We start from the raw sequence: 23,071 nt of genomic DNA on the forward strand, positions 1-23,071 counted from the left end.
GGACTAGAGACAGTGACTAGAGTCAGTCACATACTGTATGACAGTGACATGCAAAGTAAATACTGTTATAACTTCATCACTCGTCCAGAATGAAAACCCTGACTTGTGTGTTTTTCAGAGGTCTCTCTGGCAGCAGATGCTCTGCAGTACTTTGGTTTTCTTCATCTTGATCCACATCTTTGCTTTGTCATGGAAACTGGAGGGAAAGTTCAGAGACTAGACATTTAAAAACCGTCAACACATTTCTGTTGTTGTTTTTGGAGGTTGAGTTACAGCTCGTGAAGGTGCAGGAGCATCAGTGTGTAGAAAATCGCTCATTGTAAACTAAACAGATGCAGAGAAGTAAAGGACGAAAGGGAAGAAAGACGTGATGGACGTATAGGAAAATATGGGATGAACGACTAAAAGAAAAGAATTAAAAAAGCAAAGAAAGACAAATAGAAGGTAATAAACAGGAAGAAACAAAGAAAATGGAATTATAAAGTTAAAAAAAACGAAGGGAAGATCGTGGGAAAGACAAGAAGAAAGAAAGTGAAGAAAGAAAGAAAAACAGTTTGAGGATTGAGTAATTAGTGTGAGAACAAAGGAGGGCGGTGAATGCCGTGGAACAAGGAATGAAAGAAGACGAGGGAAAAGGAGGGAAAGTAAGAAAGGAGGAAAGGGAATGAAGAAAAACCAAGGATAAAAGGGAAAATGTGAAGATATAAAAAGAAGTAAACGGATGAAAGAAGAAAAGAGGGAGCGGCAGTTTCCACGTCAGCCCAGTGATAGACTCTCAGTCTGATTTGAGTCCTGAAACTGATGTTGACAGATGTTGATGAAGTGAATCAGGTCGGTTTAACAGTCAGAAACGGGTCAGCTGTCAGAGAGCTGAGCCCCATGTTAGTCACTGAGTCAACATACCTAAGTGTGTGTGCGTGTGCGTGTGTGTGTGTGTGTCAGACAGCACTGTGAAAAGAGCAATCAGCAGCAGCCATCCACAGGTGTCCCAAAAGATACACACACTCCTAGGATTGAGACACACCTGGCAGACAGACAAAAGAACTGATTGGCTGTTGCCATAGTGATGGAGGACTCTGTGGGAGGTCAGAGAGAAAGAAAAAAAGAAAGAAAGAAAGAAAGAGAGGGTGGAAAAAATGGGAAGAATGGAAAACTAAAGGAAAAATGGAAAAGGAGAAAAATAGCAATTTTTATAGAAATACAATACATATAAATATACTGTATTCAATAAAGAGTGAAACCAAATGATATACACATAATAAATATAATAATATAATGTTTTATTATTATATATTATTATAATATGTTATAGTGTTAAAACCAGTCAGTTTAAAAAGGTGACACATGAAAGAAAATACTGAGGCTGTGATGCAGATTATAAACTCCAGGTTATTCTACAGTGTCAGTGCCATATCAGCAGATACACAGTGAGAAGAGTTTTTTCTGTTCACCTCAGGATGAGCCCTTGTATGTATGGACTCAGCAGGTCAGAGATAAAGCTGGAAGCTTTGTAGGTGATAAGTAGAAATTTCAACTGTATTCTGGAAGCAATGTGAAGCCAGTAAAGTGATGCTAAAATGTCTTCTTATAGTCCCAGTTAAAAGCCAACTGCAAGATGATTTAGTTTAGTTTTTTTACTGAGAGCAGAAGAGAGTCACAGTGATCCAGACAGGAAGAAATAAAGGCAAACAACAGACAGAAATGGTTTGATTTCAGAGATGCTTCTCACCTGATGAAAATAGGACTGTCTGAACCCTTATACATAGTTTAGATCTGAATCAGAGAAGACAACTTTGTTACGCTCCACCCAGCCCTCCACCTATGTCCTTGTGGTGCCTGCTGCTCCCAGGCTGCAATATTTGCAATATATCAACTAAAAAACATCAGAGAAAAGGTTGCTTTATTATCATTAAACCAGCCAAACTCCAAGAATCAAGAGGGTTAACAGGAAGATATAACTGTGTATCATCAGCATAGACATGAAACAATATGTTATGTCTACTAAGCAACATGATTACATTTAAGGATAATGAGGACATTTTTCAAAGTAAGGACTGAGAATGTAGGGGTATTTCTGAGATGTGAGGACATATTGGAAAGTTATTTTTTATCCAGTTCTTTTTTTTAATCAAACTCTAAATATTTGCATATTTAAACCACTAAATTCTTCCCACAATCTGAGACTGGAGGAGAACTAAAAATTACTGTTAGTTGTAAGTTTGGTTTCTTGTTTTTCTTTGTTTTGATTATTATATTTTCTACCTGTCTTACCTGACTTCAACAGATGTCATCTTAACCATATCTAATCATAATCAGTCGGTGTTCATCTTTTCTCACTGTTTGTCTTGTGTTCAGTGGTTTAATGAGTTGAACAGAGCTTATAAAAGCAGATAAAGCAGCTTGTTGATCCTCCAATAAATGGAGGTTGCAGGTTCTTATAATCACTTCACACACCTGCTTTGTTTACATGCTGTGGTTTTAGTTTGTAATTTGCCCATGAGAGTCTGACTGAACCAGCATGCAAATCTTGGTCATGTGCAGAATCGTTGCAATTATTCGAATAGTACAATGTGGGGTCAAAACAAGACTTTCTTATACATTTAATTCATGCAACTGCATGCTACGCCTTACGTGAAGATACATCATACAAAACAAAACTGTATGAAATCAAAGATGGTGAAACATTGTTTATGTCAAAATTAAAGTCCAGTGGATCAAGTGGATCATCTCATCTGCTTTTCCTTCTCTAAAACCACAGTCTGAGAAAATATGCTACTTGTTATTGACTTCAGAGGACATTATATTGACTTTCATTCATTTCCTGGAGACTCACTCTGACCTTAACCACAACTAGCTTCCTAGCTCTAACTCTAACCTTGAAATAAATGATTGACATTATGCTGCCTTTTGAAGACAAGTCCCTATATTGTGACAATGTAAACAGAATCAGGTCCCGACAATCAGAATCAGAATCAGAATCCAAGTATGTGGAAACATACAAGGAATTTGTCTCCGGTTTTACATTGCTGCGTGGTACATACATATAAATATGCATATAGATATATATACAGTTAAAACAAGACAAGAGTGTTGGATGGGTCAGACAGTGCAAAGGAGCAATGAAAGTAGCACAAAAAATAAATAATAAATACTAGATAGATATGCGGGCAGGGGATGGGTGTATATGTACATTGTGTGATATATTACAGTGTGCAATGTTTGATGTCAGAGGCTATTGTTCCTGTATGATCGATTTAAGTGTTCGCCAGCATGATGGCTTGTGGAAAGAAACCTTTCTTGTGTCTGGTTGTGGGGGTGTATAGTGTTCTGTAGCAATATGAGTAATACCTCGACCACACAAACACACACACAGACACAGACATCTACGTACACACACACAAGCACGTGCACAAACGCACACACACAGAGGGCCTCCTGCTGAATGTAGTTAATGTGTGTATGAATGGACAGGTAATCCTGCTGACTACAGTCTGTCTGCTCACTGCATGAAAAGAGAGATTTAACAGGTGTGTGTGTGTGTCTCCACTGAGCCCCTCTCTGTTTCCTAAACACTGATGGTAAGAGAGATTTACTCTAATGACCACACACAGAGTCGTGCTCTGACTGGTCAGGCATCACTGCTTCGACCTTAAATAGTCACATTTACTAAAAAAACCCGAAAAAAAACCCGAAAAAGAAAGACAAAGCTGACAGAGTTTATTTGAAGTCAAAGTTCTGACCCCTCATAGTCAAAAACATAGGATTCAATTGCAAAATCATTGAAATCTGTCCAGTGGGTAAAACACTATGGTATGTGTTAATACATGTTTCCTTTGCCTGAAATATTGACTATCTTTGAAAAATAGTGGCCTTTTGAAATTTCAAGTGGCTAATGGGATTTTTGTAATTAATGGCCTCAGAGTGATAAACATACCAATTTTCACCCTTTTATCCACATATGAAAGATTATTACAGTTATCTGCTGCAGTATTAAGCTTTCTTTTAAAAACTACTCAGAGAGCAGCTTCTCTGATATCTACGGGTCGTGTGATTCACAGCTTTGGGCAGTAACTGACAAAGGCCGTATGTTATACTCACCGTGGTTCATAGATAAGATTCTGGTCCGCACAAACAGTCCAATGGTAATATTCCTGCAAATAATGCAGTTTTAAAGGGTCAGTACAACTAATTCACAGAAATGATTGGCCTTTATATGAATGCAGCTTTGATCATATACTTCAGACATATACGTCAAACTCAATGTCCTTCATGCTTTGTGTTTAAGGTTAAACGTGTTTAAATGGAGTGACTGTGAGGACGAACAGCTGTGTGTCATCAGTTCACAGCAGCTGACATGTTGACCACGGTGACTGAACTGTTCCTTACACTTCATGTCTCAGTGTGAACTCACAAACCATCCAGTAAGAACACGTATCTAAGAATAGAAGAGGAGTAACCACAGGCGGTAGCGTGATGCAGCAGGGTGTTTCCTGTCCTCCAAAAAAAAAAAAAAAACACTATCGCTGCATCTGCAAGTTTTAACATGTCAACTACAAGTCGCTTCACACTCAGCTGCAGATCAAGCTCCAAGACAAACCATCAGTTTGTGCATTGATTCCTCACTGCTCACCTCTGACAGGGAGAGTCTTTAAACAGTGAATTATTTTCATGTTTCGTCACTGTCATCTGATCCGAGTTCAGTTTGGTTTGAAAAGTTTGCGCAGCACACTGTTTTATCTGATTCTGCTCGTCCGGTGGAAATCAGTATATCAACACAAGTATGAACTTCATGTCAGTATTTATCTGAACCAGTGGGTCCTTACATTTTTATGAGTTCAGCCTCCTTTTGGGGTTTAATTGTCAGCTAACACAATAACCCAACAAAGGGCCACAGGCCGGACTCGTCTCTCAAGCAGAGCACAAAACATTTTCCACTTCCATCATGTTGTATGTCTTTTATTTGACAGTTTTTTTTCTCTTTTCATCTCAGTGTGTTTGGTCTCTTAGTTTTTCCACAGTTTGAAAAGGTAAAAGCTGGACACTCTTATATCAAAAGCCCTTAAATAACAAATGACGTAGTCCTATATTTACACATACTGACATATACATTATTGATCACTTCAAGGAGTTATTAAGGTTTGTGTCAAAGGTTTGAAATATCCAGGTATTTAACAGGTTTGCTCCAGTAGTGAGAAAATCCATTAATTAACCCCTTAAATCCTGTTATTAACACCTGAATGACGTCTTAATTAATGATGTGTCTCCACTGTGGTCTGTGTCTGCAGGTTGGTAGATGACCGCTGTGTGGTCGAACCTGCTGCTGGAGATTTGGAGAATCCTCCAAAGAAGTTCAGAGGTAGAACTGTGTGTGCGTGTGTGTGTGTGTGTGTGTGCGCGCGCGCGCGTGCGCGTGCGCGTGTGCGTGTGTGTGTGCGTGCGTGCGTCTGTGTCTTAATATCAATACCAATTTTCTGCTGTTACTTTGTTTGAGTATTGTCTATGTCCCACATCTTCTCTTTACAAACAGGTCTTATATTATGAAGCTGGTCTTGTTAGTAGGTGTAAATGTTTAGTAACAGCTGATCTCTGCACAAGAACTACTGTGTGGAACCTGTTTAATTAATTAATTAAACAACTTCACTTTAAAGAGGCCTCAGAACAGCAGATCAAGGTTTAGATTAGTCTTTAATGCTCAGTGATGCTGTTAAAGGTTTGTTAACATCAGCAAGAAAATAATTTATATATTAAAATATTTTCAATTATGAGCATTCTTATTTCAACCTCCTCAGTACCCATGGAATCAGCCCGACTCTTTTCCAGGGTCAGGTCACTGTTATAAGAACCAAGTGGACCCATGAAAACCTCCAGTGTATGAATTATAAATAACGTGTGTGTGATGTGAGTCCAGCTCAAATCATCAGAGACGGCTGGTGGAGAAAATTTTCCACCAACCCCTCACTGATGAGGACACACACACACACATATATAAATATAAAGCAGCACGTTACCATCTGCTCCGTGCTGTTTGTGAGTTCTGGGGCAGTTGAACTAGTTTAGAAGTAGATCACAGTGACTGACGGCTCAGTGTCGTGTCATGCTGATTTACTGTAATTTAATTTATTTACTCACAAGACTGAGGCTTTAGTTTGACGGTGTGAGGAGGATGATTTCAGAAACTTTTTTAATCAGGTGTCGGAGCCAAATTCTTCATGTCAAAATATTGTGTAAACATTATTTTTATTGCCCCATAGGATATTTAGTTGTTAACTTAATTGTGCTCTGCGTTAAGCAAAAGGGTGTTTTTAGTGTCAAAATAGAATACAGAGTCCTGCCTGAGTCTACGCTGTTTTTTCCCATGTTTCCCCTTCACCACTCCTGGAAGGTTTTCAGAACCTGGCTGGGTCCCAGGTAGAGCCGTACCGTACAGTTTTTGACGGCATGTAATTTTCAGTCCTTCATCTTATTGTTAGGCTTAAATAACCTTTGTTGTTTATGTTTCTAGTCATAGAAAACAATACTTTGTTTTCTTGGTTTCAGAGCATGTCTAACTACATGCATCATACCTGGAGCCTCAAGGCAAGTTTGGATTGCAGGATTGCCTGAACAACAGTCCTTTAATGATCTTAGCTGGATTATCACTCACTCACTCACTCACTCACTTACTCACTCACTCACTCTGGGACATGAATTGTTGAAAACAGGCAGGTTTAATATCGTCATCTTCTAGTTTTGAACCCATTTTTTCACTATTTTTAACTCAGGTTATAATATTCCTGCTAACTCTGGCTACTTGCAGCTAAAAGTGTGTGTGAGAGAGGTGTTGTGACATCAGTGTCTCAGTCAACATGAATCACTGAGTCAGGTTGATTTGAACTGGACTGAACTGGATCCAGATCCACTGGTCCGTCTGTTGAGGATGGGGGTTGTAGAGCAACGTCTAAAAACTTAATCTTAGTCTGAGGACAGAGAGCAGGAGAGGAGAGAAATATTTTTCCTTTATTGGAGCTGATCGTACAGAGACCTCAGGCCTTTATTAGAGCGGTGACAGGAAGTGATGAGAGAGAGAATAACAAAGGTTTTTCCATTGTTTTTTTTTTGTTTTTTTTTTTTAATATTTGTGTGATTACACTTCATTATAAAGAACTGATTTTCACCATCTACAGTACATTAAACATCACATTTATGTTTTCATCATTGTGTTCAAATGAAAAAACAGAAACCTGAGACGTAAATTAAAGAAAAACACAAGCTTGTGTTTGACGTCATTAATGACACAAACGTGTTTGTGGTTGTTTGTAGTTTGTCTGCAACTAATAAATGGTAAAAATTTATTTCTACTAATGAGACTCAGTTACCATAATCATGCAATTAAATGTGCAAAAAGACACATGAAGCCTGTGTGTATCTGTGTGTGTCTGTGTATGTGGTTGTGTACGCATGTTAAAAGCTCATTTCCCTAAGTCAAGATGACTTAAGGAAAGCGACTTTACATTGATTGTTACAATACCAGAGTGATTACACACAGGCGAGTTATGTTTGCCTTACAACACACACACTCACACTCACACACACACACACACACACACACACACACACACACACACACATAGTAAAAGTGTGCAGGATCTGCAGGAGGAGAGTCAATATTTACCTCCTCTCTCTCTCTTTTCTCTTACATCCTTTTACTTGTGAATTTTCCTGCGCTCCAGCTCTCATCCAGTCATCCAAAGAATAATACTAATTATTACTGATATTAATAATAATAAAAATAATCCCTTGTATATCTGGATCATTATCAAATCTATTGTGTTTTTTATTTTTATGTTTGTATCTGGTTTTATTAGAAGAACCATTGTATTTAATCACAATTTATTATTAAACCTGGTTTTATTACTGTAATCAGTTTTTATCACCATCTCACATCAACACGTGAAGCTCGTTTTGTAGAGGTTTGTATGCTTCTGCATTGTGACGTTGTTGTGTTATGTGATACCTAACCTTACCGTAGTTTACCATACCTTACCTTACCTTGCCTTATTTTACCTAACCTTACCACACCATTCAGACTAGAACATTTACCTGATGGGTTGTGATGAAATTCAGCATAGACATTGATGCTGCCCAGAGGATGAATCCTCGTGACTCTGGAGGTGTTTGATTTATCTGCTAGCACCTCCAGCAGGTCAGAAATTCAGAGTCATAGTGTTTATTCAAAGTCTGGAGGGTCAGGTCTGGTCCCCCTGACAGGAGGTCTGCAGTTGGACTCTCCTCGAAAGGCTCAATTACAGTCTCTAACTTTTGGATGCTAGCGTGCAGTTTACAGCTGAACCTGAGTCTCAGTCATGAACCAGCAGACAGTTAAAAAGTGAAATGTCGTTTGATTTGACAGGATCATGTTTGATTTTATGTGACTAGTTCTACCAATGTCTGATGGTCCCCATCATTGATTTACAGTTTTCCAGTAAGTTATTTCATGTTTAATGACTCACTGCTATTTAATCAGCTTATTGACAGGAAGTCTGTATTTGGTTGTGGGGCAGAGATAGAACTAATGTCAGATGCTTCACTGGTTTGATGTTCAGAAACCAAAATAGCCAGAAAGTCTCAGGTGCTCACTCCACTGACAAGTCATCACTCTGGACCTAATCACGCCAGCCAGTTGAAAGGCAGCACAACCTCATGTGACTCAAAATGTTAAATAAAACAGAATAAAGATTACATTTAAAGACAATATAGATAATAAAACCAAAAACGTTCTTTATTTTATTTTTTCATTCCTTTACATGTTGTCTGTTGTTTCTAAGAAATTGAGACCAAATGACTGTTTAGCACTGTGTCATTAAATTGAACTGTACTCAGATATTCTACTGTGTTCTACTGTGTCTTCACTCAGATTGCCTGTTCAAGGTGTGTCCCATGAGTCGGTACTCAGCTCAAAAACAGTTCTGGAAAGCCAAACAAGCCAAACATGAGAAGGACAAGATCGGGGATGTGGTTCTTCTGCAGAAACTGCAGGTAACGGACACACATTTAACACACCTGAAACAACTGTCTGACCTGACTCAGTCATATCAGAGGATCAGGTCCAGTCTTAAGGTTAAACACGTCCTGTGTGTGTGTGTGTGTGTGTGTGTGTGTGTGTGTGTGTGTGTGTGTGTGTGTGTGTGTCTGTCTTGCAGCACGCGTCCAACCTGGAGCAGAAGCAGAACGAGACAGAAAACAAGAAAGTCCATGGAGATGTTGTAAAATATGGAACTGTCATCCAGGTAAATAACTTATTAAATAAATTTACTATGTTTATAATCCTCAATGGATTATTTATAATCTGTTTTCACATTCCAGCATCAGACACCACTGATGTGATTTTGATAAAACTCTGTCCAGCACTGAAAATAAGGCTGATCAGGAAAGAACAGTTACAGTTTAATAGATCACTGATTGGCTCAGACATACTGGCTGCATGTTTACTACTAACGTGTTCCTGTTAACAGTGGGTTTGGGTTGATACTCGATATTATCAAATATTGTGATATTTCCCGGTATATGTGATATTTTTAATGATATTGAAAAAAAATAATACTATCTTTTTTTCCAGCTGTCTACCCTGCTGCTGATATCATAATTGTATCTTGGCATGTGACAAATAAAACTTTGAAATGTAAAATACAATAATATAATTAAATATATATTATAGCCCCCACCACGTCCCACCCAAGCCTAGTTAACGTAGAAACCAGTTGGTATGTTGATGTGTCACGGTGCATTCAGAGGCAACAAGAAGCAGATTTTCATCTCTAGACTGATCGTTAATCTCACTGTATATCACTGGAGTCATGCAGCTGAAAATAACAGTATATTTTTACATTTAGATTTTCTTTTATTGCATCTGCTTTTATTGCTCATTCAACAGTAGGCCTACTTTCCAACATTTCTGTTTTTCCTGGGAGTCTGAAGTCTCAAGGGCACCCTCCCATTTTGTTGTTTCTCCCGGGAAACGTTTTTGCACGGTCCTCAACCTTTATTATAAATAATCGTCCTACACAAATCCATGATGTTTCCATGATGATGTTTTTCTGACGTTATCCAAGTGGTCAGATTGTGTATGACACAAAATCCACACACATTCAGTTTAACTTCATTGAAAATATCCTGTATTTTGAAACCTAAATTTTGGCAGGTATGAGTAGGCAGTAACAGCACACATGGGAAGAAATAAAACAAGATAATGTTTGATAACAGTTGAGGTCCAGAGCCTCTAACTTGTTGGAAAGTCAATCAAACGAATATAAAGAGATGCAAAACATCACTAAGTGAATGCGAAGAGACCTAAACCAAACAGAAAAAGACACAGCGACCACAGAAACCTGTCTCTTGTCTGTTTGACAGCTGGAGGGTTTTCTTCATATTTATTCACTACAAACAGCCACAGGATAGAGGGCTGACAGTTGTTAGCGTGTTAGCCAACAACACTTGTTCTATCTGTTATTTTAATCAAGTTTAATGTTTCCCTTCCACTGTAAAATGAAGTCTAACAGCTCTGAGATCAATTTTACATTCAAACTGTGTCTTTGCCTCAATTCATCTACCTAAACTGAACTTGGGTCTTGTTGCGTCTGCTTGTTTTTTTTTTCATCGATTTCCTGCTGACTCAGCAGTGTTTTCTTATTCAAGTTTAGACATTTTCAGCGCCCATGACTTAGCCTCAGTTTGCTTTGCATTTCCTTTCACTGCACCGAATACTTGACTTTTCATGTGAAGCAGCGGCAGTAGGAAATGTGTTAGCAGTAAAACAGTGAGCCTGATATCTATCGCATCAAACTACAAAACCACGTTAAATTTCATGAAAGTCTTAAAGATTTGATTTTTACAATGTCAATATCACATTTTTAGTGGCTCTACTTGATATTCTTATACTAATTATGGGGATGAACCTACAGAGAATTATTATTATTATATTATATTATAATTATTATATACTCTCTCTCTGTCTCTCACCTAGCTGTGGTCAGTTGACTCACACTCCTCTCCTCCCATTTTTACGGTGGCAACATGTTCTTTTGACTGTGCTGATATATGTATGATTTTTACACAGACACACACACACACACACACACATACACACACACACACACACACAGACACACACACGCACACACGCACACACACACACACACACACACATACCACACAGTGACAGGTTGGGTGTGGACCCTGTTGAGTGAAACTGAGTCAGATTATGAAGATAAAGATTCCTGTGTGTGTGTGTGTGTGTGTGTGTGTGTGTGTGTGTGTGTGTGTGTTTTGAAGGTGTGGAGAGGATAACATGGTTCATAGCACTTCTTTAAACTGCATTACAAACTACAGCTGCACTACGACTTTCACATGTTTAAACACACACATATTCTGTATGAAAAGGACGAAAATGTATTCTGTATTTTCTGTTTTTCATGATCAGTCTCAAACTAACAATATGCATAGCTAACTTTAGCATTAGCAGCTGTTCACTTACCAGTCTAGAAGAAATGTTCAGCATGCATGAGTTCACCAACAGCTGTCTCCAAAGGTGGAAAGAAACACTCTTGTTTTGCTTCTTTTTCCATCATTTATTTTCTTCCTCTGAAGTTAACATGCTAACCAGCTAGCACCGGCTCAGTTGGCCCACCTCGTCACTTTCTGATACCGAGTCACTGTAGCATCCGGTCTGCCCTAAAGAAGTAACTGCTATATATATATATATATATATATATACTGTGTATATATATACTGTATATATACACACAATAATTGTAAAGGACAGGTTCACAACTTTTCAAGCCTGTCTTAAAACAATACTCAGGTATTTTACCTTGCTGTAGTTGTTCTTCCTGGAGTGGACATTAAAAGATAATTTCCTAATGCACTCTCAGTGGAAGTGATGGGGGACAAAATCCAGTCCTCCTTCCATGATTTTTCCGCCACCAGAGGTTGACAAATCATGTGGATATGTTCAAGGTCTTTGTTTGTTTTTACTATCCTTCCACTGCAGCTCATCTGTGAAGAGATTAAAACGACTGTAACTTTGGAGAATGTTCACAGTTAAAAAAAATAACATACCGTGAAATGAATATAAAATAAATACGGACATATGATCTCTGTCTCCAGCTGCTCCACATGAAGAGCAATAAATACCTGACGGTGAACAAGCGTCTGCCGGCTCTGCTGGAGAAGAACGCCATGCGAGTCACTCTGGACAGTACGGGGAATGAAGGCTCCTGGCTCTTCATCCAGCCGTTCTGGAAGCTCCGCGCCAACGGAGACAACGTAAACACACATCACACCACACATCTGTACAGAGAGCGTCTGTCTACCATTATGACAAATATTTTACCTGTACATAGAAATGTAACATATATATCAACAGATTTTTCTAAACATTTTCATATTTCCAGTGATCCTTTTCTCTAGGGACACCTGCAAGCCAGTAATAATAATAGCAAAACTTTATTTAACACGTTGCATACAAAAAGATGTAAAAACAAAACAACAAAAAAAAACAGTCCAGGCCTGAGGCTGAAGCGAAAGACAGTATAGTAGTACTAGTCACAGTACAAGCATCAGTAACAGTTGTAGTAATAGGTGTGTTAGTAGCAGTATAATGTAACTGATACTGGTTGATCAAAAAGCTTGTATTGACTTCAGTATTGATCCTGAAGAGCAGAACATCGCAGAGCTTTTAGCGGCAGCGTGAGTACTGAGTGTAAGCTGCTTGTTGCAGGTGGTGGTGGGGGATAAAGTGATCCTGAACCCGGTGAATGCTGGACAGCCGCTGCACGCCTCAAGCTACGAACTGACCGACCATCCAGGCTGCAAGGAGGTGAGACACACACCCACACACACACACACACACACACACACACACACAAATGTCTCCGGCTTTTACAGTTCATTTTACTTACTGGGGTTTCACATAGATTTTGACCGTGGCTTAGATAGAGCAAATAGTCAAACTTCAGATAGACATCTAAATTCATCAATTGCACAAAGCAGTTTAGTTTTTGACAATCTTAAGCTGGCCTTTGGTACAATGAATTCTAAGTAAATTAATCTTATCAAAATAAAATAAAAAATGGCCGACCAAAGAACCATAACCAAAAGCTCAGCTCTGTTTCCCCGAGCAGAAAATGTTTGACTTCATTGTGCCCTCCCTTCTGTAACCACCTGTACGCCCTCAGCAGTGCTACACATGCAGCTCTTCTTTCCTCTGCAGGTGAATTCAGTAAACTGCAACACCAGCTGGAAGATCAACCTGTTCATGATGTTCAGCGACCACAGAGAGGAAGTCCTCAAAGGAGTGAGTGAAAAGTACAGCACTACACATAGTTAATCAGCCTGAGTTGATGAGCCTAAGTGAAAAGTGAATGGGATTTTTACTGCTGGATTGAGGGCCACCTATAATATAGTATTTTAGGAATTGAGCAGAAATTACAAAGAGTGCGGAACTGCCCTTTGCTTCTTTAATTGTCTTTCTCTCTCAGGGCGACGTGGTGCGTTTGTTTCACGCTGAGCAGGAAAAGTTTCTGACCTGCGACGAGTACAAGAGCAAACTCCATGTTTTCCTGCGAACCACGCTGAGGCAGTCAGCGACCTCAGCAACCAGTTCCAATGCTCTGTGGGAGGTCGAGGTAAACACACACACACAAATACAAATATATATATATATATATATATATATATATATATATAGACACACAGGGAGATTCCTCTGAAGTGGTGTTTAAGATTTGTTTGTGTGCTGATTGGTCCATCAGGTCGTCCATCATGACCCGTGTCGTGGGGGAGCGGGACACTGGAACAGCCTCTATCGCTTCAAACACCTGGCCACCGGCAACTACCTGGCTGCTGAGGTAACCATGGCAACACTGGATAGAGGGACAGATTAATGAATGAATGAATTAATCAATTAAAATTGGATTGGATTTTAAAACAACTGCGACAATATGAAATCATGAGCTTAAACTTATCTGTAGCGAGATAGACATTTTACATGTCAGTTTGCATGTATGGATGGAAAAAAATGCATGTAGGACTGCAACTAATAATTGTTTAGATAATTGTATAATCTGCTGATTAAAAAAGAATGAAAAATGCATCACAATTTCCTAAAACATCAGTGGACAATTTTAAATGTTTTGTTGCGTCCAACTAACAAAGAAGATGTTCTGTTTATTTTCATATTTATTCAGAAGTAAAAGACGGGCAGTTTAGATGGATGGATGGACAGATGGCAGGCATGTACTGAATCTAAAGTACTTGATAGTTTTCTTGAAGTATCTTCAAAATCTTTGTATCTGCTGTTGTAGGAGAATCCGGGTTATAAAGGAGACACCGCAGACCTCTCCTCCTCGGTGAGTCCATCTCTAAAGTTTGAGTCCATTAGAAGAAAAAGCTGCTTATTTCCTCCACCTGGTCGCCTGGTGATAGATGTACTGTCACTGTGTCCTCACTGTCCCTGTTTTAACTGCATCACTGTCATCACTTTAAACATCAGGGAGGCTAAATGATTTAAGGCAGTGGTATGACAGGTGACCTTTTATGATATGATAAAGTAAACAAGGACCATAACGTAAATACTTCTTCGACTTTACTATATTGTATTTGATATTTTAGTAGCTGTGTGTGATTTAAACTAATAACTAAAAATACCCCTCATCAAAGGTTGAGCTGTGAGTACAAGCAGAGTGATTTTGAAACTTTTCAGATTGTCTAATTTGAATACTTTTTAGAAGCCTGAGAATGTAAAACTTTCTGGTATTTAAAAAAAAAAAAAAAAGGTTCTGACCTCCGGCATAGGAACCACGGAAAGACTAAAAAGGCAGCAAATGTGTCCAAGTTATATTTTGAAAATCAATCACTGATATCTATAGAAACAGAGGAAAGAAAAAAGTCAGCTGGTATGTTACATTATTTTATTACATCGCTGTATCAGCGCAAAAAAGCAAAAAGTAGAAAATTCCCCCCACCATTTCAGTGACCCCTTCTGTTTGAAGGACAGAGCCTCCTCAGCCTCACCCTGACCTCTGACTTCTCTGTAGATGGACGGCAGTCGTAGCAACAAGCGCTCCCACGGCGAGAGGATCAAGTACAAGCTGGTAGCAGTGCCTCATGGGAACGACATCGCTTCGCTGTTCGAGCTGGACCCGACCACGCTGCAGAAGACCGACTCATTCGTGCCACGGTAGGAACTACTAACAGCAAATGTTTCCTTAATAAGCTGGGATGAGACAAACACTGTCTCAGATTAGAGGAAGAGTTTGAATAGAAACTGACCTGCTTGTCTTCCAGAAACTCATACGTACGACTGAGACATCTGTGCACCAACACCTGGATCCAGAGCACCAACGTCCCCATCGACATAGACGAGGAGAGACCCATCAGACTTATGGTGAGGATACAGCCTACGAAGGTGTGGCCAATAAGGGTTAACTGAAAAGAAACAGTTTCGTCTACAGAGGATTTTCGCTGTGTGTCACCAGCTGTGCCCGCCCTTACCCCTTACGCCCTTACGCGGCTCCTGTGGCCTAGCAACCTTGACAACACGTAAAGATTTTTCACAAAAACTTGAGTTTTTAAGGCCATTGGTTTTAACAGTTGAACCATTAGCTGTTGAACTGAGCTGAAGCCAAATATTTACATTTAAAAATGTAATCCTCAGGCTCTCTGTCAATGTGGTTAACTTTAATTACTGGCACGCGATGAATCTTGCGATAGGTTGAGCCATGAAGGATCCACCCGTTGTATGTTTCGTTGCCCAAGAAAAGAAGGACACATTTCTCGGCTGCATTTGAAGGAGACATCATAATGGGACAGCTTAGATGCGCCGCTGTGACACAATCGATCTTCAAATGCAGCCTCTGAAGGATGCGGCCCCTGAATTGGGACACAGCTTATATGTGTAAAGAAGCTAGCAGCTCTGTGAGGCTGGACACAGCAGTGCTTTAAGCTAGCTCTTCAGTCTTAGGTTAGCGTTTTAGCATGCTAACATTTGCTAATTAAATGCTAAGTAATAATAAAAATAATAAATTATATTTATATTATCATTTATATATTATACAGTATATATCATATGATGTTATTTATATGTTTATGTAACTTTTCAAAACACACAAAGTTCTTAAAACTGCTGAGTGTAGGGAACGTCATTGATTTTGCATGTATTTGGTCATGAAACAAAGTCATGGACCACTACTAATGTTGACCCGATGGTGGCGCTAGGAGAAAAGTCAGAGGAAGTTATTACAGTTCATCCTGGGGGAAACATGAACGTCTGAACCACATTTCACCACAATCTGTCCAGCAGTTGTTGAACTATGGTACTCAAACTTATGGTGGATCAATGTGAGCAAGATACATCCTCTGGAGACCATGAATAGTTGTAAGTTCATGGCAATTACTGTCGGTCACTGTGTGAAGTGTATATAAACCACTGTGTCGCCTCCTCTTGCAGTTAGGTACGTGTCCCACTAAAGAGGATAAGGAGGCCTTTGCTATTGTCTCAGTTCCTGTGATGGAGATCAGAGATCTGGACTTTGCCAACGATGCCAGCGCCATGTTGAGCACCGTGGTGGACCAGTTCAACCAGGGCTTCATCAGCCAGAACGACCGTAGGTACGACAGTGTGTGTGTGTGTGTGTGTGTGCGTGCGTGCGTGCCTGCGTGCGTGCGGGCGTGCATGCGTGTGCGTGCGTGCGTGTGCGTGCGTCTGTGTGGAGGCAGGCCTTGCAGGAAGAATTAATATCCACAGGTGTTTATGTTGCTCAGGTTTGCCGTCAAGCTGCTGGAGGACGTGGTTTTCTTTGTGGCCGATGTCATTAACAGCGGTCAGCCAGTCCTGGATGTCGTCATGACCAAAGCCAACCGAGAAAGACAGAAACTGATGAGAGAACAGAACATCCTGAAACAGGTTTGATCCAAACATTACTCAGGGATTTAAAAAGAAGTCAGTGACTACAAACTAACACTTTGTGTGCGATTGTGTGTTCAGATCTTTGGCATCATTAAGGCTCCCTTTAAGGACCGTGGGGGAGGGGAGGGTCCCCTGCTGCGTCTGGAGGAGCTGGCTGACCAGAAAAACGCTCCCTACCAGTACATGCTCAGACTCTGCTACAGAGTCCTCCGACACTCCCAGGAAGACTATCGCAAGAACCAGGTGAGGAGGAAGAGGATGATGACCCCCCTTCTCAACAGCCTGTCAACCACAACTCACTATGTTCACTTTAAATATGTAATTTCTATTGACGATGAGGGGGGACATGTCCCCTTCACTTTTATTGTTTCATGTTGATTTTCTAATTTCGTGGTTTCCTCTTTCTCTCTGAACGTTGTGCTCTGACTGTCCAGAAAACAGAAGATCTGAACTGATAAAAATATTGATCTTAGTTGCTTGTAGTTATTAACTTGCGCTCGAAACAAATAAACTTAATTAGCAGCAGCTCGTGGTGTGGCTAGTGTTTTGCTGACTTTTTTGCCCCCAGTTTGGTTTCTCAGATGACATAAAGGCTGCTCTACATTTTGATAAAGGTTGTTGGCGGAGTATCTACAAACAATACTCAGGACCAGGGTAGGAATTTCATGGCAGCTACGATGGCCATGGTGTTGCCCCTCCCAAGTGCTGTGATGCCCTTGAAAAAATTGCACACCCTGTAGCCACCATGGCATTTGTGCCTATGCTACTGTCAAAATCTTGAGGTTGCTTTAAAAGCATCACTGCAGCAGTCCTTGCAGGTTGGACTGGTTGTGGGCATATACTGTTAACTTCTAATTAACTAGTTAACTCTCTGCTCCGGTTGCCAGCATCACCGCTCTCTCTCTCTCTCTCTCTCTCTCTTTCTCTCTCTTAGCCGCTACACACACATCTACATTCAGATCTATTCCTGAAAGGAGCTGCTCTACTCCTGTAACAATATTCTGTCTCAAACTTCTCAAACTTACTATAGATCTTGCATAGAGATGATAAATTAGTGTAATTTGCTCATTTACTTGCTACCGCTGCCTCTTAACAGTTAATGTGTTAGTTTAATAGTTTCCACACACATTGGTGCATGCGTAAAATGCTGCAATATAAGTCAAGTTATTTAATTGTAGGCATCAAATCACGCTTTTGTGTCACCAAAGGCCAAATGGCCCTGCCCCTAAAATGGTGAAATTCCTAGCCTGCTCAGGGTTGAATAAAAGGTACTGCCAACTTCTTCTTATTTTAGATTTTTATCTGCAGCAAATATTCTTCTGAAAAGATGCCAGAGTTGAACATTAAAAATGGAATTGACGGTAAAGAACATTTCTCCTTGTAGCAAAAGTGCAAATAGAAAATTATTTATTATCAAGTATGTATCAGGTATCTATCAAGGAACTAAAATAGATTTTTTGTATTAATACTTTATTGTTCACCTCCCCACTTGTGAAGTGCCCCTCTAAAGTCCCATTTAAAGTGACACTGCATTGGTTTCATACTGCACTCCCATAAAGTTGGGGGCCTCATAAAAGACAGAAAGGAGAAGAAAAATAAGAAGTGGTTGATTTGTCTGTTCTCTCATTCCCTTCCCCACTCTTTCTTCCCTCCTCCCTCCAGGAGCACATAGCGAAGCAGTTTGGTGTGATGCAGAGTCAGATTGGTTATGACATCCTGGCAGAGGACACCATCACTGCCCTGCTGCACAATAACCGCAAACTGCTGGAGAAACACATCACCAAGACCGAGGTGGAGACCTTCGTCAGCCTGGTCCGCAAGAACCGAGAGCCCAGGTACACACAGAAGGGGAAGAAATGAGGGGGGAGGTGGTTGGTATGTTGTTATTGTTTGCTTCCTGCCCAGTTCTCAACTATTATGTTTGTGTGTGCAGGTTTCTGGACTACCTGTCAGACCTGTGTGTGTCCAACAACGTGGCCATCCCGGTCACCCAGGAGCTCATCTGTAAATGTGTGCTGGACCCCAAAAACCAGGATATCCTCATCAAAACAGAGTGAGGACAGATCAAACAAATACTCTCTGCTTTATCTTAATAAATGTATCTCTGAACATTTTTGTGGCTTTCCTAAATGGGAGTAAACATTTTCCGTCCTTCCTTTCCTTCATGTTATTTCCTCCATATTATTTGTTTGTTACTCTGACCAGCAGGGAGCAGCACAGTCTGTATTTTCTGTTGCATGTTGCTGTCTTGCAAGTGAACAAAAAAAGCGTTAGCATTTTAGATAATTGAGAGAAGAGCTAGGTTAACATTAGCATGTTTCACCAAAATCAGCAGGAATCTTTAGCTATGAGGCTGTTTCACTCCAGACTGTTGTTATGTTGATTATGATTATGATTGTCATGTATGCTATTTCTGCTCTATTTCTGTTTCGTTGCCTTTAGGCGTCGTGTCCCAAAAGAGGCGCCCCCTGGTGGTGTTCAGGGAGAGTACATGGCGATGGATGACTATGGAGATGAAGATGAGGTAGGTTTGCCAGCATATATATTTTTATCTCAACTGCCAAGTCAGCCATTTCAAATTCAGGATGTGGAACCAAACTTTATTTTAAATTTTAATAGAGAGCCCAAAGTTTCCAAAGACACAAAATATATATATTTTTTGAAGGAAATGTGTATAAAATGATGCAAGGGACATATAGTATATTTCCATTTAATAGGATGATATGAAAAATAAATTAGTGCTCATCTTCGGTCTGAATATTTTTCTTGCAGTAAACATCTTTTTCTAGCTTCAATGAAGAGCTAGAACATGATACCCAATATGTATGTTATACTTTGAGCAGGCTAGAATAAGATGATTTTTCCAACCTTAAACCTTCCAGTTGGATCCCGCAAAACCAGGAATAATTTTTTCTGTCAGCTTCATTTTGTTACATTTTGCAGGTTAAGTCAAGAACAACTTGCTAAGAAAATGATGAAATAGTTTCAAAGAATGAATCACTGTTAACTCGTGGCTTATGAGTCTTCATTGCAATTGTATTCCTTTCTTTAGGTAGACAGGACTATATTTCTGTGGTCATGGTGTTCATGTCTGTTTCTGTAGGTGTGGCTGGTGTGGACAGATAAGACCAATGAGAGACAGGAGAAGAGCATCAGACAGCTGGCTCAGGAGGCGAGGCAGGGAAACGCTCATGATGAGAATGTCCTTACTTACTACAGGTAGACACACACAGATGAGTCATCCTCTGGGTCCATGAATGTCCAAAGAAAATTTAATGGAAAACTTAAAAAAAAAAAGGTTTATTGTTGTTTTATATTTATATTATTATATTTATATTGATTCCAAGTAAAAGACTTGGCCCATTTGTGGTGCTGAAGGAAAAGCAGGGGTGTCACCAAAATCGTTAAGCTTCATCCTCGGGCAGGAATAAATATAATCAGCAAATTTCAGAGAAATCTTAATCTCTTTCAAAGTGTATCAAGGACATGCAGAAAATTTGTAAACTGCCTGAAAAATGATCCGTTGGTCTGTATTGTTTGCTGTACATGACATCGTTAATGTTTACACTCTGTGCACCTTGTCAGGTACCAGCTGAAACTCTTTGCCCGGATGTGTTTGGACCGTCAGTATCTGGCCATAGATGAGATCTCCAAGCAGCTGGATGTGGAGCTCATCTTCCTGTGCATGATGGACGAGACCCTGCCCTTTGACCTCCGGGCCTCCTTCTGTCGCCTCATGCTCCATGCCCATGTGGACCGAGACCCTCAGGAGCTGGTGACCCCGGTCAAGTTTGCCCGCCTCTGGACTGAGATCCCCACCTCCATCACCATCAAAGAGTTGGTAGATTTTAATACTGCTGCGAGTATGAATGAATGGTACAATCCAAGTATTAATTGGTTTAGGCTGAATTCCTGAAGTCACTCTCTCGTGAACTGAGTCTTCGTAATGTTACCCACTGTGATGTGTCTAGAGTGCTCACCTGTAAAGGTGGTTGTCTGTGAAGAGAGTCAAGCCCCATTTATTTTAAAAGATATGATTCTTTGAGTCAAACCCTCTGTGTTTGCAGAAAGAGTGCTTAATGCCGTTCTCAAATGTGATAAATTGGGCATTTGGAAAGTTCCCTATCCTCACTGGTTTGCTGGTAGTGTTATCACCAAGTTAACAAGTTTGCAACTTAAATTCAGAGTCCTTATAAGTGTGGTTAACTGCTTATTCATGTATGAAGTTGAGGTTTGGACTGCAGACGCGTTTTTTCTCAAGACAAAAGCTTGTTGAAGCCTGGGTAGCTCAGTTGGTAGAGCATCAGACTTTTAATCTCTGCTACAGAGTCCTCCGACACTCCCAGGAAGACTATCGCAAGAACCAGGTGAGGAGGAAGAGGATGATGACCCCCCTTCTCAACAGCCTGTCAACCACAACTCACTATGTTCACTTTAAATATGTAATTTCTATTGACGATGAGGGGGGACATGTCCCCTTCACTTTTATTGTTTTATGTTGATTTTCTAATTTTGTGGTTTCCTTGTTGTGCTCTGACTGTCCAGAAAACAGAAGATCTGAACTGATAAAAATATTGATCTGAGTTGCTTGTAGTTATTAACTTGTACTCGAAACAAATAAGCTTAATTAGCAGCAGCTCGCGGTGTGGCTAGTGTTTTGCTGACTTTTTTGCCCCCAGTTTGGTTTCTCAGATGACATAAAGCCTGCTCTACATTTTGATAAAGGTTGTTGATAAAGTTGAGGTTTTGACTGCAGACGCGTTTTTTCTCAAGACAAAAGGTTTTTGAAGAAAATTAAAAGAAGATTTTTCAAGTGGAATCATCATATAGAAACAATGAAACAATGGTACAACCCAAGCATTCACTGGGTTAGGCTCAGTCCACGTAACCACTTTGTTGTAAATTGAGTCTTCTTAATGTTACCCACTGTGACGTGTCTAGAGCACTCACCATCAACTTTGTAATTGTAGTTGTCTGTGACGTGAGTCAAGCCCCATTTAATTTCATGGATATGAATCTTTGGATCAAACTATGGTGAAGTTTTCATCCTGACTGCACTCCCTCTGTGTTTGCAGAAAGTGTGCTTAATGCCGTTCTCAACTGTGATGAAGTGTGCATTTGGAAAGTTCCCTATCCTCACTGGTTTGCTGGTAGTGTTATCCCCACGTTAACAAGTTTGCAACTTAAATTCAGAGTCCTTATACGTGTGGTTAACTGCTTATTCATGTATAAATTTGAGGTTTGGACCTGAGATGCGTTTTTCCTCAAGACAAGAGCTTCTTGAAGCTGGGGTAGTTCAGTCGGTAGAGCATCAGACTTTTAATCTGAGGGTCCAGGGTTCAAATCCCTGTTCAGGTGAGGTAACATCCCTTGGTCAAGTCTTCACATTATAAACTGTGAAGAAGAGTTTAAAGAAAATGTTTCAAGTGGAAGCATCATATAGAAACAATGGTACAATCCAAGCATTCACTGGATTAAGCTCAATCCATGTAACCACTTTGTTGTGAACCTAGTCTTCGTAATGTTACCCACTATGATGTGTCTAGAGTGCTCACCATCAAGTTGATGGTGAGTGCTTAATGCCGTTCTCAACTGTGATGAAGTGTGCATTTGGAAAGTTCCCTATCCTCACTGGTTTGCTGGTAGTGTTAGCCCCACGTTAACAAGTTTGCAACTTAAATTCAGAGTCCTTATATGTGTGGTTAACTGCTTATTTATGTATAAAGTTGAGGTTTGGACTGCAGACGCGTTTTTTCTCAAGACAAAAGCTTCTTGAAGCCTGGGTAGCTCAGTCGGTAGAGCATCAGACTTTTAATCTGAGGGTCCAGGGTTCAAGTCCCTGTTCAGGCGAGGTACCTTCCTTTGGTCAAGCCTGGGTAGCTCAGTCGGTAGAGCATCAGACTTTTAATCTGAGGGTCCAGGGTTCAAGTCCCTGTTCAGGCGAAGTACCTTCCTTTGGTCAAGTCTTCACATTAAAAACTCTGTAGGAGAGTTTAAAAATGATGTTTCAAGAGGAAGCATCATATAGAAACAATGGTACAATGGTACAACCCAACCATTCACTGGATTATGTTGAATCCCTGACGTCACTTTCTTGTTCTGAGTCTTCGTAATGTTACCAACTGTGAT

General features: G+C 40.1%; 1 protein-coding gene and 3 non-coding genes across 4 annotated transcripts in view; all 4 read left to right on the plus strand.

The window, feature by feature from the left end:
* itpr3 (inositol 1,4,5-trisphosphate receptor type 3) overlaps positions 1-23,071 on the plus strand; it is a 66,419-nt gene that overhangs the window by 8,858 nt on the left and 34,490 nt on the right. Inside the window, exons 2-20 of the mRNA XM_022763881.1 lie at positions 5,286-5,356; positions 8,894-9,015; positions 9,180-9,266; positions 12,142-12,300; positions 12,755-12,853; positions 13,247-13,330; positions 13,515-13,661; positions 13,788-13,883; positions 14,340-14,384; positions 15,072-15,214; positions 15,322-15,421; positions 16,484-16,644; positions 16,798-16,939; positions 17,021-17,185; positions 18,605-18,777; positions 18,876-18,995; positions 19,385-19,466; positions 20,046-20,161; positions 20,528-20,779. Coding sequence (XP_022619602.1) covers positions 5,286-5,356; positions 8,894-9,015; positions 9,180-9,266; positions 12,142-12,300; positions 12,755-12,853; positions 13,247-13,330; positions 13,515-13,661; positions 13,788-13,883; positions 14,340-14,384; positions 15,072-15,214; positions 15,322-15,421; positions 16,484-16,644; positions 16,798-16,939; positions 17,021-17,185; positions 18,605-18,777; positions 18,876-18,995; positions 19,385-19,466; positions 20,046-20,161; positions 20,528-20,779 — 2,364 coding nt within the window. The remainder of the gene's footprint in view (positions 1-5,285; positions 5,357-8,893; positions 9,016-9,179; positions 9,267-12,141; positions 12,301-12,754; positions 12,854-13,246; positions 13,331-13,514; positions 13,662-13,787; positions 13,884-14,339; positions 14,385-15,071; positions 15,215-15,321; positions 15,422-16,483; positions 16,645-16,797; positions 16,940-17,020; positions 17,186-18,604; positions 18,778-18,875; positions 18,996-19,384; positions 19,467-20,045; positions 20,162-20,527; positions 20,780-23,071) is intronic.
* Positions 22,228-22,300, plus strand: trnak-uuu. The gene has a single exon. It is a non-coding gene; the product is annotated as a tRNA-Lys (tRNA).
* On the plus strand, positions 22,720-22,792 carry trnak-uuu. Its single transcript has one exon. It is a non-coding gene; the product is annotated as a tRNA-Lys (tRNA).
* Positions 22,813-22,885, plus strand: trnak-uuu. The gene has a single exon. It is a non-coding gene; the product is annotated as a tRNA-Lys (tRNA).

The sequence above is a fragment of the Seriola dumerili genome, unplaced genomic scaffold (assembly GCF_002260705.1).
Source record: "Seriola dumerili isolate Sdu_G_001 unplaced genomic scaffold, Sdu_1.0 BDQW01000493.1, whole genome shotgun sequence".
Taxonomy (NCBI): Eukaryota; Metazoa; Chordata; class Actinopteri; order Carangiformes; family Carangidae; genus Seriola; species Seriola dumerili.